The sequence below is a fragment of the Chiloscyllium plagiosum genome, unplaced genomic scaffold (genome assembly GCF_037043375.1).
Source record: "Chiloscyllium plagiosum isolate Xiang-an unplaced genomic scaffold, Cpla_swu_hap1 HiC_scaffold_12, whole genome shotgun sequence".
Taxonomy (NCBI): Eukaryota; Metazoa; Chordata; class Chondrichthyes; order Orectolobiformes; family Hemiscylliidae; genus Chiloscyllium; species Chiloscyllium plagiosum.
The window spans coordinates 70,458,902-70,472,789 of NW_028270150.1; the positions used below are offsets into that span (position 1 = coordinate 70,458,902).

General features: G+C 39.4%; 1 protein-coding gene across 11 annotated transcripts in view; it reads right to left on the reverse strand.

The window, feature by feature from the left end:
* dmd (dystrophin) overlaps nucleotides 1-13,888 on the reverse strand; it is a 2,003,576-nt gene that overhangs the window by 972,478 nt on the left and 1,017,210 nt on the right. For all 11 annotated transcript variants that reach the window (XM_087992890.1, XM_087992895.1, XM_087992900.1 and 8 more), the window contains one exon: nucleotides 5,679-5,849. In XM_087992890.1, coding sequence (XP_087849016.1) covers nucleotides 5,679-5,849 — 171 coding nt within the window. The remainder of the gene's footprint in view (nucleotides 1-5,678; nucleotides 5,850-13,888) is intronic.

Genomic DNA, 13,888 nt, shown 5'->3' on the forward strand with positions numbered 1-13,888 from the left:
ATAAATGCATTGGAGGCAGTTCAGGGAAGGTTTGAAACTAATATTTGAAATGCCAAGTGGCTTATGAGAGGTTAGAAATCTGAGACTTGCATCTGCTGGAGTTCAGATGAGGAAGGAAATGACTTGAATGGGTAGATGTGGAGAGGACATTTCCTCTCCTGAGAGAAGCTAGAACTTGGGGTCACCCTCTAAAAATCAGAGGTACCATTTAAAATAGAGGCAAACTTCTTTTTTTCCTCTGAACATTGTGACTCTTTGGAACTCTCTTCCAGAAAAGTTGAAAGTTAATCAGAGATAATACAAGGATGTGAATTTGAGATCACAATCAGATCATGTGATCTTATTTAATGGAAGGACAGATTTGGGGAGCTAAATGGCCTACTCCTGCTTCTGATTCACAATTTGTTGTAGAAATCATGTCACCAAGCAAGATTTGATTTAATCAGGTGCATGAAGCAAAAGGAGACGATGGTACATGTCAGAAAGTTGGATAAATTGATCTGGGGTTACCTAGTCACGTGGAGTGTTCCTGCCAACATAGACTGGCTGGGCAGAGTGTCAGGTTCCTTGGTTGTAATTTTCTTGTTTTTTGTAAGCACAATGTTTGAGAAAATTATAAGCAACACCTCTGCTATTCATTCCCAGCTGACCTCAGGATCTTCAAATGCAAACAGTTAAGCTCTAGTCATTTGTCAGTCCTACATTTTGAGAAATTTCCTGAGCACCATGACTATTTCAATAACAAAACTCTACTAATTTTCTTGTTTCCACATTTGGTGGTATTACAACTTCTCTCTGACAAAGGAGGCAAATAACCAAATTATTGGCCATTCTTTATCTCCCCACAAAGTTTCTCAGAAAATACTGTATTTCTGATATGTTTTTCATTTGGGATGCTTTGAAGTTGTGCATTGAGTTTTAATTTCAACTTGTCACATGCATATCTGATGCATCACTTATCTATTCAGTGACAACCTACTGTTAATGATTCAAAAATGCAAAATTGCAACCCATCAATTGCAGATATGTTCTAATCTACCTGCTCCACATGAAGCTGGTGGACACAAACCCTAGATGTCATTGCAGGTATTTATCCTAATCAAGCTGTTCACAGCTGTTATCACACACCTCTGAAGCAGGTTGGACTTGAACTCAGGCCTCTTGGTAAAGAGGTTGGGGAACTACCACGGTGCCACTGGAGCTAACACATCAATGGCAAGTGTGCTGAAAAAAATCTAACATACCTGTAGCTGCATTAGTAAAACAAGGTGTGCCACAGTTTGAAATCTAGTTAAAAAGAAATAATTGCCTCTTTCTTCCACTAAATTTGTCATGCCAGCAGAATTAACCCACTGAAAGAGAACGTTTGATGACTCTGTAGTATTTTAATAGATTTGTTGTTTATAAATCCATAAAAATCTTGAAGTAACCAAACTTTAACCCTCACACACCCAATGAGAACAGGAGATTTGTATATAAGCAGAATACATACCAATTCATTTTTGTTTCGCCCTACCCTCCCACCCCAAAACAAGTCTAGTTACTTTGAGAGACAATTGCCACAGCTAGTCACAAATATGGAAATATTAAGGTTTTGAGACAAACAGTTAACTGTATCAACTAAGATTAAGTACTTGCAAGAAGGGGGTACTGATTGGATGATTACTTAAACACACGCAGGAAATGAGGTTCTCATTTGTGTTTTTTTTATTTTTAAACTTTCTTAACCTGTAGGAATTCTTACACTTAAGTATCCAATTTATAGGCACCGAAGAAGGAGCTGCTTTGTGAGCATGACTGAATAGTTCTACTCTCTAGTCTCAAGCTTATAGTAAAAAGTAAGTTTAAGTTATGGCAGGGCAGCTTGGCCATGTAGAAACCCTATGCTTTGGCATGGGATGGAGGTATTCACTTCACATGGCCTAGATGAGCATGAGTGCAGCAAGGCTCTCAAGCTGGAGAAATATGAACTCTGGGTTCCAGAGATCGAAGAGCAGGTGGAATCACTCTCAGACATCTGTGAGACAGAGGATTACATGGATACTACATTTAGGTGAGACCTCAGATAGGGGCATGCAGATATATAGGGAATGGGTACACAGCAGGCAGGCCAAGAGGACTGGCAGGTAGCACTGGAATCCCACAAGGTTATATTGCTTGCCAATTGTACTTCAGTTTTGGAGACTGGTGAGACTCATGGTTTATCAGAAGTGTGCACCAAGTGTCAAGCCTGTGGCACTGCAACTGACTCAGCTCCTGAAAAAATGTAGGGAAAAGAATAGAAGAGCTGTAGTGATTGGGGATTCATTAGTTAGGGAGTCAGACAAACATTTCTATGGCACTAGTCATGATGCTAGGATGTTATGTGTCATCGCTGGTGTTAGGGCCAAGAATGTCACAGAGTAGCTGCAAGACATTATTTTGGGGAGAGTTTGGGGAGTTGGGATCCATATTGGGCTGGGGTGGATCGGATAAGGCTTCAGTCTTCCTATCTCATGTTCAAAGCCTTACTGTATTTGCACAACATGACTTATGCTGCTTACATCAGAATAATGTCTATTATATCAAAGGCATTTGAATGTACATGGAATGCCATGTACAGGCACTCCACAGCCCTCATCACTGGAGTTCTTCATGTCCCAATGTATTGATGACCATATAAAACTTTGTATGATGTATTATTTATGTAATTATGTATGATGTGAATGTTCAATGTTCACAATATGAAGGACCTGTTCTGTTTCTGATATTCCTCACAAAGGTTGATTGAAGCCATGACGAATGGACGTCACAGTAGACGTCATTGTTGCTGTGGGCAATGTAGAACAAATGTATAGAGAAATTGAAAAGAAGCAAATTTGTCAGTAAGCCCAGGACCAGCAGCAACCTCCAGTCTTTCAAGGGAGATGAAGACACTGAGCAAGAGAAACATCATGTTCAGTGAGAGACAGCAGTGCAGCATTGGTTGGAACAAGCCAGACAGGACTGAATTAACACTCACGTCCAATAGATGTCAATTGATGAAGTCATCATAAACTTAAATTTGTTATTGCTCAAAAGGCATGCAGTCTCTGTTTAGAGCCTAATGCAAATGTTGATACTTGGCTTGTTATTCATTAAAAGTTAACAGTAACAACTGTTTGAAGATTTTACAATATGTGATGCCAATGTGATGCTACATACTGATCAATGAGAAGATGATGGAATGATGGAAGTAACAGCCTGTCAGGCAGTATCCATGGAGAAAGAGCATGCTAATGGTTTGCGTCTAGATGACTCTTCATCACAGCCTATCAGAGATGTTATGCTACACTGGGCAATATGGCACTAAGGCCTCTGTCGCTTCATTCTTGTAGGTGCAGTTACTATCAGTCAATCATGCAAATGATGATGCAAAGAGAGAACACATTTAAGAAGGTGAGGTTCCAATGAAGTGTCAGGTTGGGCTCTCTGTGACTTTTCTTTTTCACTTCCCTCCCACTATGTATGCTGTGAAGGGGCTATTCCTGGCTGGCACTGACCAGATTTAAAGCAAAATTCAAAGAAGCAAAAGGAGATCTGAGCAAAACCATTTCACACTGAGTCGTTCCAGTCTGAAATACACTGGAAATGTGGTAGAGGCAAGCATAACTGAGGCATTCATTAGGACATTAGTGATTATTTGAATAGAAAGGAAGAGTAGGGTTATTGGGGAAATTGCAGGAGAACAGCATTAAGTCATCAGGATCATTCAGAAATGTGGTGCAGACACATTCAATGTCGCATTCTGCACAAACAATTTTGTGAATATTGCTTCTGTTTTCTTCCCTTCTTGCTAAACGACTGGATATCGCATTTTATGTAATAGTTATCTGAGTATTAACTAGTGCAAGAGACACTCAACAAATCTTGTGACAGTAGGATCAGGACCACAGGGAAGAAAGTCTAGAATTATGTAATATTCTTCATAACTTCTGGACATCCCAAAACATGTCACATCCAAAGGAGTATTTTGCGTTACTCTTTTCATGATGGAAAAGCAGCAGATAAGGTGTATACTTATCACATTATTATTTGTAGGGCTTTTACACATCCAGATGATGTCTTCTCTTCATGTTGGTAGGATGATAAATATTGGTCTGGACACCATGGAGAATTTCCCTGTTCATCTTTCAATAATGGGAACTCAGGTGCTCTTAAGCGGACAGACAGGGCTTTGACTTAACCTCAATCACATCTCAAATATAGCACCTCCAACAGTGTAGCACCCCCTTAGTGATGGACTGCAGTGTCAAATTAGATTTACTTGCTCATGACACAAGAGAGGGTTCTGAAACTGTGACCTTCTGACTTAAGAGGTACTTGACATCTATTTAAACATGTTGTTTGATATCCATGTGAAGCAGTAAGGGAAAAGAAACCTTGTACCTCCTTTGCATTGATCATGATGCAGCCCTCTCCCTTATCATTTAGTACTCTTGGTTCTTGTGATTGGCCTCCTAATACACAGATTACAATTCCTGCCTGCTGGCAGGCAATACATGACACCAGGTCTGCATGGTGGACTCACCCCCAGCATTGAAATGAAATCAAAGACTTAAAAGTTCTTCAGGCCTCATATGACAGTGGTGTCCAGTCAGACAATTTGGTTAGTGTATTAATTCTATTTTTCCACCAACTTTACCACAGCATCTATTAATCCATTCAATCATCAAGAAAAATCAGAGATGAGAAAATCCCCAAAGGCTGAAGTTTATTCCCAAAGTATTCAGTTGATCATTTTTGGCCTGCCTTGCTGCTCCATAATTATATGATGATGTTAAATTTACAATAAAATGTGGAGCTGGACCCCAACTTGTTAAAACCGAATAATAGCTTCAAAATCGTCAATTATAAAATATTAAAAAGAAAAATGCTGGTAATACTCAGCAGGTCGGTAGCATTTATGGAAGGATGATTGTAACTTTTCATCACTGAGGATGAAAAGGTCAGTCCTGAAATGTTAACTCTGTTTGTTTCTCCATAGGGCTGCCAGACATCCTGTCTATTTTGAGCACTTCTCTTTTTCAGTTCAGATTTCCAGAATCCACAGTATTTTGCTTCTGTACTAGTTTATTTAATATCCTGAAAAAGGCAAGATAACTTTGGGAAAATGAGGGTCTCTGATTGGAGCTCAGATAGGAAGCATGACTATAATATTACAAAGCTGTTTCAACAATTCATAATCCTATTTAATTAAGCATCACACTGTGAAACAGTCATTTGAGTATTTGACGTAGCTTTTGCAGAAGTCATCTGTGCTCACAGAGAGTTGATGCTAAAATACCCGAGCACTGTATTCGAATGCTTCTCAACTTCATTGCCAATGAGAAAAGGAAAGGTAAAGGCAAAGTTGTCGTAGTCTTAGTAGACCAGAGGGCCGTTCTCTCAGAGAGATGGGTTAACCTCAGGATCACTACATCTCAGGCAAGGGGAGAGGTTAAGGACACTCCGTGGTAACTTCAGCTGGTCCAGGAATTGAACCCACACTGTTCTGTACTGCAAACCAGCAAGCCGAGCTAAAGTGAATCCATTGAGAAAAGTGACCACCCTGTTCAATGTCAAAGCATCCACTCACATATGAGAACTGAGGCTGTGAGCCAAAGGTGACAATTCTTCATTGACCTTATTGCCTCTTAAGATCTTAAAGTCACTCTCACCTTACTCCAGGCAACTTCAGTGTCTAAATTAGTTGGCATGCCTTCAACGGCTGATCTCCTTGTCAGTTCTGCATCTGTTGCCGCTAGCCATTCTGTCAAGGCATTAACTTCCTTTCTGAGCTTGCGGGAAAATTTCAGACACTTCTCCAGCTCTTGCTTTCCTTCAGTCACCTGCATGACAGACAAAAAAAAAATCAATTTGATAGGGCAATTTTTAATGTTGACCACAGTACAAAGTGTCAAATATAATCAACTGAAAAAAGCTGTCTTCATTTGCAACTGGATATACCTCTGAAAATAAATTTAATTTCCATTCACCTCAATCCCACTGTTTTTCCAAGTGATACTGTGAACTTGGCAAAAAGTTCTCAACTCAAATTGTTCACTTTTTATCCATCTTGTTTAACAGATATTTTAAAATTTGGAAACCTGCTGACATGACAGGATCTCTTCCACATATCAATAGTTCACAAGGCAATGGCACACTGAAAGCCATCTTCATTCAAAAGTAATTTTCATCACTGTTTTTGTGGCATTTAAGAATTTAAGGGAAACACCTAATTTTGCAGGAGTTCTTTAGAGATGTCAGTTAGCTTATTGGAGCAGTCAGGTCACCCTTTGGGATTGTTATGGATAAACATGCATACGTATAAAAGGTCTAACAATTAAGCTCTTGAGTCATTCAAATCTGCAGCCCTTTAATTTTTGAAAATAAAAAGGCTTTGAAAAAGGTTTGCAGTTTTAATAGATGTTTGTTGACAAGTGCATGATGTTTATCTTTAAAGAATTAGTACTGCTTGACTGCTTCCACATCCAACTTTAATTACATGAGGGACCAGAAGTAATTGACTATGCTTGATAGTGGGTTATCATTGGATTTTTCTTTTAACAAAAAGAGTTATTTAATGTTATTTTAAAGCTTGGAATTAAATAAAAACGAAACAGATTTTCTTAAAATATAATGACGTTTTCATTAATGATATGGTTAACTTTATTTTGTTTCATCTCAGCATGGCATCAATACTGGAAAAAGGAACTGGATCACTGGGGAAGTCTTCATTAGAATCATGTTCTGGTGAGTTGCATAACAAGAGTGATAAATGAACTTTAAGGTGGGGTGAGGAATTGAGAGAGTTAAGAAGTGGCACAAAGCAAGAGGTCAAGGTGGCAATAAGGATAATCATAATCAACACATGGCAAGATGGGACAGAGTGTATGATCATAAATGTGTGCCATCAGATAAAGCCAGAATTTTCTAAAATGATAAAACAAAATCGGAACTACACACTCAAACAGAACATATTATGTACAAACATAGCGATGAATTGTCTGGTCTCTCTTTTGTTTCTGCTCTTATATAGTGCATTGTAGTGTGGCTTTCATTGCATGAACGCTGCTGAAATGCTGGAGTCATTACTAATAAAGAATGGCCAATTTACCGAGCAGCAACCTGGTGGTTTGTCCTGGTAACCACATACCACAGCGGTCTGCTGCACAGTGAAGGCATCATGACTGCTACATTGTATGTTGTGTTAGATCACACACTGGCTGGATGAAGAGAAAGTTGTGGTAGATCACAGGGTTGCTTTGTGGCCTCTGCAAAGCAACACATATGCAATCAAAGGGACCCTGCAACATGGGAAAGTCTTCATTTCTCAAAAAGCTATGTTCACTCTTTCTTCCTTTTGACAAGACAGAAGTAAAATGTTCAGCCATCATGCAATGCATTGACCAGCCCTTTAAAACAATGGCTAACAATGTGGAGGATGCCACAAATATCTCTGACTTAAGCCTGGTAGAAATGTGATATATCATGACTCCTTCATAACCACTGTCAATGCTCTGGGGTTGTAGTTCTGGCTTCAGCAATTGGCATATTTCTGTGAATTGAAAAAAAAACAAATGCTTGGCACATCATTCCTCACTAAGATTCAGGTAAGGACATTATTCCATGAACATTCTGCATACCCATGGCTTTCTGTTGAGAGCGTTCTCAGCCTCTGCCTTCTCCCTCTTCCAGCAGCTGGCCCTGTCCCCAAAGCACATTGCCAACCAGTTGGATGATGCTGGTGAGGAGATTTGCTTGTGGAACTGAGGCCTCAGTGTTTGTTACAGTTCTGTCAGGTGCTTTTGTTGCTGGGCTGGATACTGGACTGGTCGATAATTCTTTCCCCAACTTGGGTGCCTGATGACCTCTTGGCCTTTTCAGGGACCTCACCACAACCCGTCATAGGTCATGTTAGAGAGTGCCAGAAATCACCAATTACTCAGTCACAAGAACAGCCAAGAGAGCGGCACAGTGGCTCAGTGGTTAGCACTGCTGCCGCACAGCACCAGGGTCCCAGGTTCGATTCCAGCCTTGGGCAACTGTCTGTGCAGAGTTTGCACGTTCTCTTCATGTCTGCGTGGGCTTTCTCCAGGTGCTCTGGTTTCCTCCCACAATCTAAAGACGTGCAGGTCAAGTGCATTGGCCATGCTAAATTGTCCATAGTGTTAGGTGCATTAGTCAGAGGGAAATGGGTCTGGGAGGGTTACTCTTCGGAGGGTCGGTGTGGACTGGTTGGGCCGAAGGGCCTGTTTCTACACTGTAAGGAATCTAATCTAATCTATATCAAGCAACTAACCTGAAACCGTCTGATGATCTATTCCGACTGCTGAATGAGTGTTCAGCTGTCCACGTTTAAGAGATGGAATGTTGGAGCATCAAGTTTAAAGTGGCAATGTCATTATCAAAGCAATATTATACACTGATTGGTACCATATTCTCCCAATTCCGTGTATCTCCAGCCATGCACAATGGCCCCAAAATGACAGCCACTGCACTCTACCTATCTACAGTGCGGGCTACACCAGATGTCATTTTGAAGCCACAACGTCATATAGCACTACAAATAGGATGGTAAAGAGATAAATTTTGTAGTTAATATTTCGATCCCTTAGAAGTAATTTCATTAAACTAGCTTTACCACAGTATCAAGTAGTCAATACTGATATTTTTTGAGCAAATAAAATGTCACCGATATTAATTTACATTTGTTTTCATGATTCTATGTGACTGGAAGTGTGCACTCCAAAGTGCTGAACAAAATAAAACACACTGTAATTTGTTTTGAGAAAGAGAGTTTCTTGCCAACAACTTTCAAACTAAAAACAAATTTGTCCCATTCAGCTAGACCAACCGTCCAAAACTTCAGGAAATCTTAAACTAATTTTCATACTTCTGCTCTTGAAATGGTGCTTCAAAATGGATACCTTTTAAGTTCCACATAGCCAACTGGAATGAACGTGTGTCAAATGAGAGAAGATTTTGTGCTCATTGATACCCTGCAAACCTGACCTCTCCTAACATCTCCTAACATTGTAGACAGGAAGTTCATTCAACTCCTCTTTGGCAACTCTCAAGTACAAAGTCCAAGCATGTGCTACTCTTTTTTTTGTAAATTGGCATGTTGTCTTTAAAAAGACAACCTGAACAGGGCAGCCACAAGCTAGAAGGACTGCAATTAAATATAAAAATGCTTGGCTAAATTAGCCAAGTCACTGCACTGAAAGCCATAGAAGTGCACAGACATTTCAGAAGAATGCACACAATTTCAATGGGACTGGTCTCCAAAACCTGGTCAAGGAAATGTGCCAAAGGAGTGGAGGTAGAGGAAAAGAGACAGTGTCAGAAAGACTGTCCATTCTCCATGAAAACAAAGCATACAAGACATATATGTTATTAATCATCTCAAACCCTCTAAATTACAGACCTGCACAATCAACCCTTAATATTGCAACCTAGTTAAGGAAGGTGCTAACATTTCATCTTGAATCCAGTGTCAATATTTCCCCACCAAGTCATAGAAGTCATGAGTCCTGAAACAGATATTCATGGGTATCACAGTCGATGAGAGTGCTTGGTAGATGGCAGTTCCGACTTCCCCTTTACCTCTAACTTTCAGCAACTTCGGTGAAAGCTCTTCCTTCAGTAAAGGGATCCATTCAATATGTGGCACTTCACTGGAATCACCATCAGACCAGCCCCTTTGGGGACGGCTAGAGGCCTCATCAGTGCCAGCTTCTCGAGAGATGCAGACAGATCTGGTGATATCTGGAAAATAAAAGCCTCTGATGCTGGTTGCCAGGATTCCTGCTGCTGAGTTTCAGGAGTGAATAGCTATTATTAGACTAGCCATTCTACTGATCCGTGCAGAGAAAGATCCAGGATAGATAAATTGATCCACAGTAGAGTAGAGATGGCTAGAACAAACTAGTCTTGTTTCCTAGGACAATAGCGCTTACCAAGCATCTAGTTCCTCCACGCACTACATCAGGGCATGCAGGCATGTTCCTAACTTGCCTAGTGTCAAGCTCCAGTGGTGCAGACAACAGCATTGCCATTATGAGAACAAGCAGACACCCTCAGTCATGCATTCTCCTGTTGCTGCTCCTCAGGTTATACTTAGGAGATGATCAACTCTCGCTGACCACAAATGAAGGGGAAGGCAAAAGAGAAAAATGCATTTTTTTCTCCACACTGCTGTTAAATAAACCTCATTCTAGCTGTACAAACCAGTTCTTTAATTTACGGCAGTCTTCAGATTTAAAACCTCTGCCAGTCTCGGCTAACCTTGGAAACAGAAATTCCTTTTACATCCCAATCTGACTTAATCCAATACATCACATGTCCAAATTCCACAAGTTCTGGGCTCACCACAACTGATCCTAATTTTGATTGGTTTCTTGGAGACCCAGTGGCAATGATACAAGCAAGGGACATTAGTAGGCCATTCAGCCTTTTGTGCCTACTCTACCATTCAAGACGACTGGTGGATGATCTGCTTGCGAACTCGAATCTGCATTGCAGCCGACTCCTCTCACCTTTCACTACCTTGCTAACAAGAATCTATCCGATTTGGTTTTAAAAGTAAATCAGCTTTTTAGGTAGAAAGCTCATGACTTCTAAAAGAAAACATTTCACCTGTTTTAAACGAGTGACACGTAATTTTTAAACAATGACCCCAACTTCCAGTTGTGGATCCTCTCAAAAGAGGACATTTCTTCTCCATATCTATCCTGTCAAGCCTATTCAGGAACTTGTATGTTGCAATCAAGTTGCTTCTAACTGTTCTAAATGCCAGCGAGTACAAACTCTTGACTGAAAACAACAAATGCTGGAGATCAAAGCGGGTCAGACAGCATCCATGGAGAGAGAGCAAGCTAACATTGAGTCGAGATGACTCTTCATCAGAGCTCTAAAAACATTTGTTGTTTTCAGTGCAGATTCCAGCATTTGCAGTAATTTGCTCCAACAAACTATTGCCCGTTAACCCTTCCTTCACAATGTCACCTTCCTATGTGTATTAGCCTGATAAAACCCTTGCACACTCCCTCCGATGCAGTTCCATCCTTCCAATAGGTGACCAATAAGATATCTAACACTCCAGATGTGGTCTCACCTGTGCCTGTAAACTAAAGTATAGCTTCCTAACATTGTAATAAAAAGCAGAAAATGCTTGAGAGCCTCAACAGGTCTGGCATTATGTGTGGTAAGAAAAATAGAATTAAAATTTGAGTCTGGAGTTGAGAACTGAAGTTCTGGAGAAGTCAAATTGGCACAATATCGTAACTCTATTTCTCTCGCCATAAATGCTGTCCGGAAGGAATGGGGAGACCAATGCAATCAACTAACTCAGTAGTCAATTCTTACAAAACTCAAGGAATGACACCATCAGGACCTGAACACTTGTAATCCCACAGCTTTAGCAATTCACATACCATTCCTCTGGCAACTGAGATTTTTCTGAGTTTCTCCTTCCCTTTCATTCCCTAATTTATCACTGTCTCTGGGGTGTTACTTGCATCTAATATTGTGAAGCCTGATGCAAAAATCACTACTCAATTTGTGTCAAATTTTAATTTTCCATTATTAATTTTGTAGACCTTTCTGAACCAACAAACATTTTGCTGACTCTTCCCTGTTAAAACTGTTTCTGAAAATGTTAACATGTTTTCATATTTCTGGCTATCTTTGTGCATTCTAATTTTTCTGTGCCTATTCAATTCTGAAGTCTTTTTTTGTCATATTCTGTCTAATCGTCCAGTCCATCACAATTTGCACAATCATGTACTTTTTAAAAACTAATGCTGATATCATCTTTAACCTTTCGAGTTAAATAAGGTGGGTCTGTTCTTTAGAATTTTTTATCATTCTTTGGAATGTACCTTTGAAATATTCTCTTAAGTGTCTGCTACATTTCAATTAATCTAACCTTTGCCAATTCATTTTAGCCAGATCTTCTTTCACGCCCTCATAATTATCCTCAATAAACTTTTAAAACATATCTTGGACCAAGCCCTCTATTTTTCAAACTGAACACTGAATTCAATCAAACCATGATAACACAGGAAGCCAAATTGTGATTGTTAATTTGAAAGCATTATGTTTGAGGTGGAAAGCAGCAAAATAGCTTCCCAGTCAAACAAAAAACAAGATTGACTGCATGTTTCAGACATACAATAAACAATTTGAAATGCCAAAAGGGTACATTTTTATACTGAGGCATTTATTTTAATGTTGATGCTTCCTTCTTTGACTATAGATCAGTTTTTCTGTGATTGTACTCATAAAAAAAAATTAACTGCCTACAATCATTCAGAGTGTTCACATTATAAAAACAAGAAATTGCTCACTCTCTAACACAAGATTTTCTTGTGATATATAATCCAGCAGTTGGCAGGTGGCTACCTACCTGACATTTATACCAGAGACAAATGTCTCTATTATAAGGGGTTGGTATATAATTTAAGCAAACAATGCTCAACACTTATATGAATGTTGTACTTAGCTGAAATTCAAGCCAGATGAATGGCACATCCTCTATCAGCAGTCACTGACCTTTCTATTTTGTTTATCTGCTCTGCTCTCCTCTCCTGAAAGCATTAACTAACAAATTTGGCATTCTAGTTCCCCAGGTACAAACTATTTAAATACATGTATGTTACTGCATGATGCAAAAAAATTAACCAATATTCTGAATCCAAAGATGCAGTACAAATTTTCTACTGTTAAAACAAGATGCGATAAATCTATTAGCATACAAATAAGAGAATTCTTTTTAAAAGGCAGCCATGACTGGCAAGTTTTATTTTCCATTATTAAGCTACGATGGGAACTCATGTAAGGACACACTGCCATCTGCAGCTTGAATTTTGTCGTCAATAACACTTACAACTCAAACATTATTATGGACCTATACAGTGAGTTTAAGCAACACTGCAAATGAGCAGCTAAAGGGAAGACAAAGTAGGGAGATGACAGCAAATGGGGAAAGTAAGAATAGAATGAAGAGGAGGAGGGAAGTGACTGAAGAAAGAGAGGTGAAAGGAACAGGAGAGGGAGATGAGTAGAAAAAGTAATTTGGAAATTAGGATATTAAAGAAGAGATGAGTGCAAAAAGGAAGGTAAAACACTAGAAGAGGCTCAGGACAGAGGGAACAGGGAAGAGCAGAAAGCTGGATGCTAGTGTCATAAATGAATAAATGAACTGGAAACATTATTTTGACAGCACCAGAGGAATGTACAGTGGAATTAGTACGTTCAAATTATGCAGGGGAGCAAATACTTCAGCGAAAATCAAAGTTCAATCCAATATTGAAGCATCTCTTCAGCAGGATATTTTGAATCTAATCGTTTGTGTTGGACTTTTTCCAAAAATGACCGCCATTTTTAACTTTTGCGTATTTCTTTCTGGGCAGTTGTAAATGAAATAACTGAATTCTCCACATTTGCTTGTTTGAATGACCTTTAGGAGCCAGTGCTGGAGACCATTGCCACCTCTACTTATCAAGGTAGGTGCTACTGCAGTATAGAATACACATTAAGTTTTCAACCAACATCAGCATTGGACACTCTTAGGTCAGCTAAACAGGTAATCAGAGACAGTAAATCTCCTTTATGTTTCATTAATAACAAATCTCATTTTACTATAATAAAATTATGAGTTTTGTTTTTGTATCATAAGGGACTCTAGGAATTTATTGTTGACTTCTACCAATATGAGCAGTTTCATGTTGTAGTTTAAGGCCAATCTAGAACTGGAATGAAACGGAAAAACTGTATTCATGGAATCCTTGATAGCAAACAGAGAAGAAAAACTTTCATCCCAACAGCCTGCAGGAGTCAAATGTTGCAAGGCCCATCAACTAAATGAGAATATTCTCTTGCA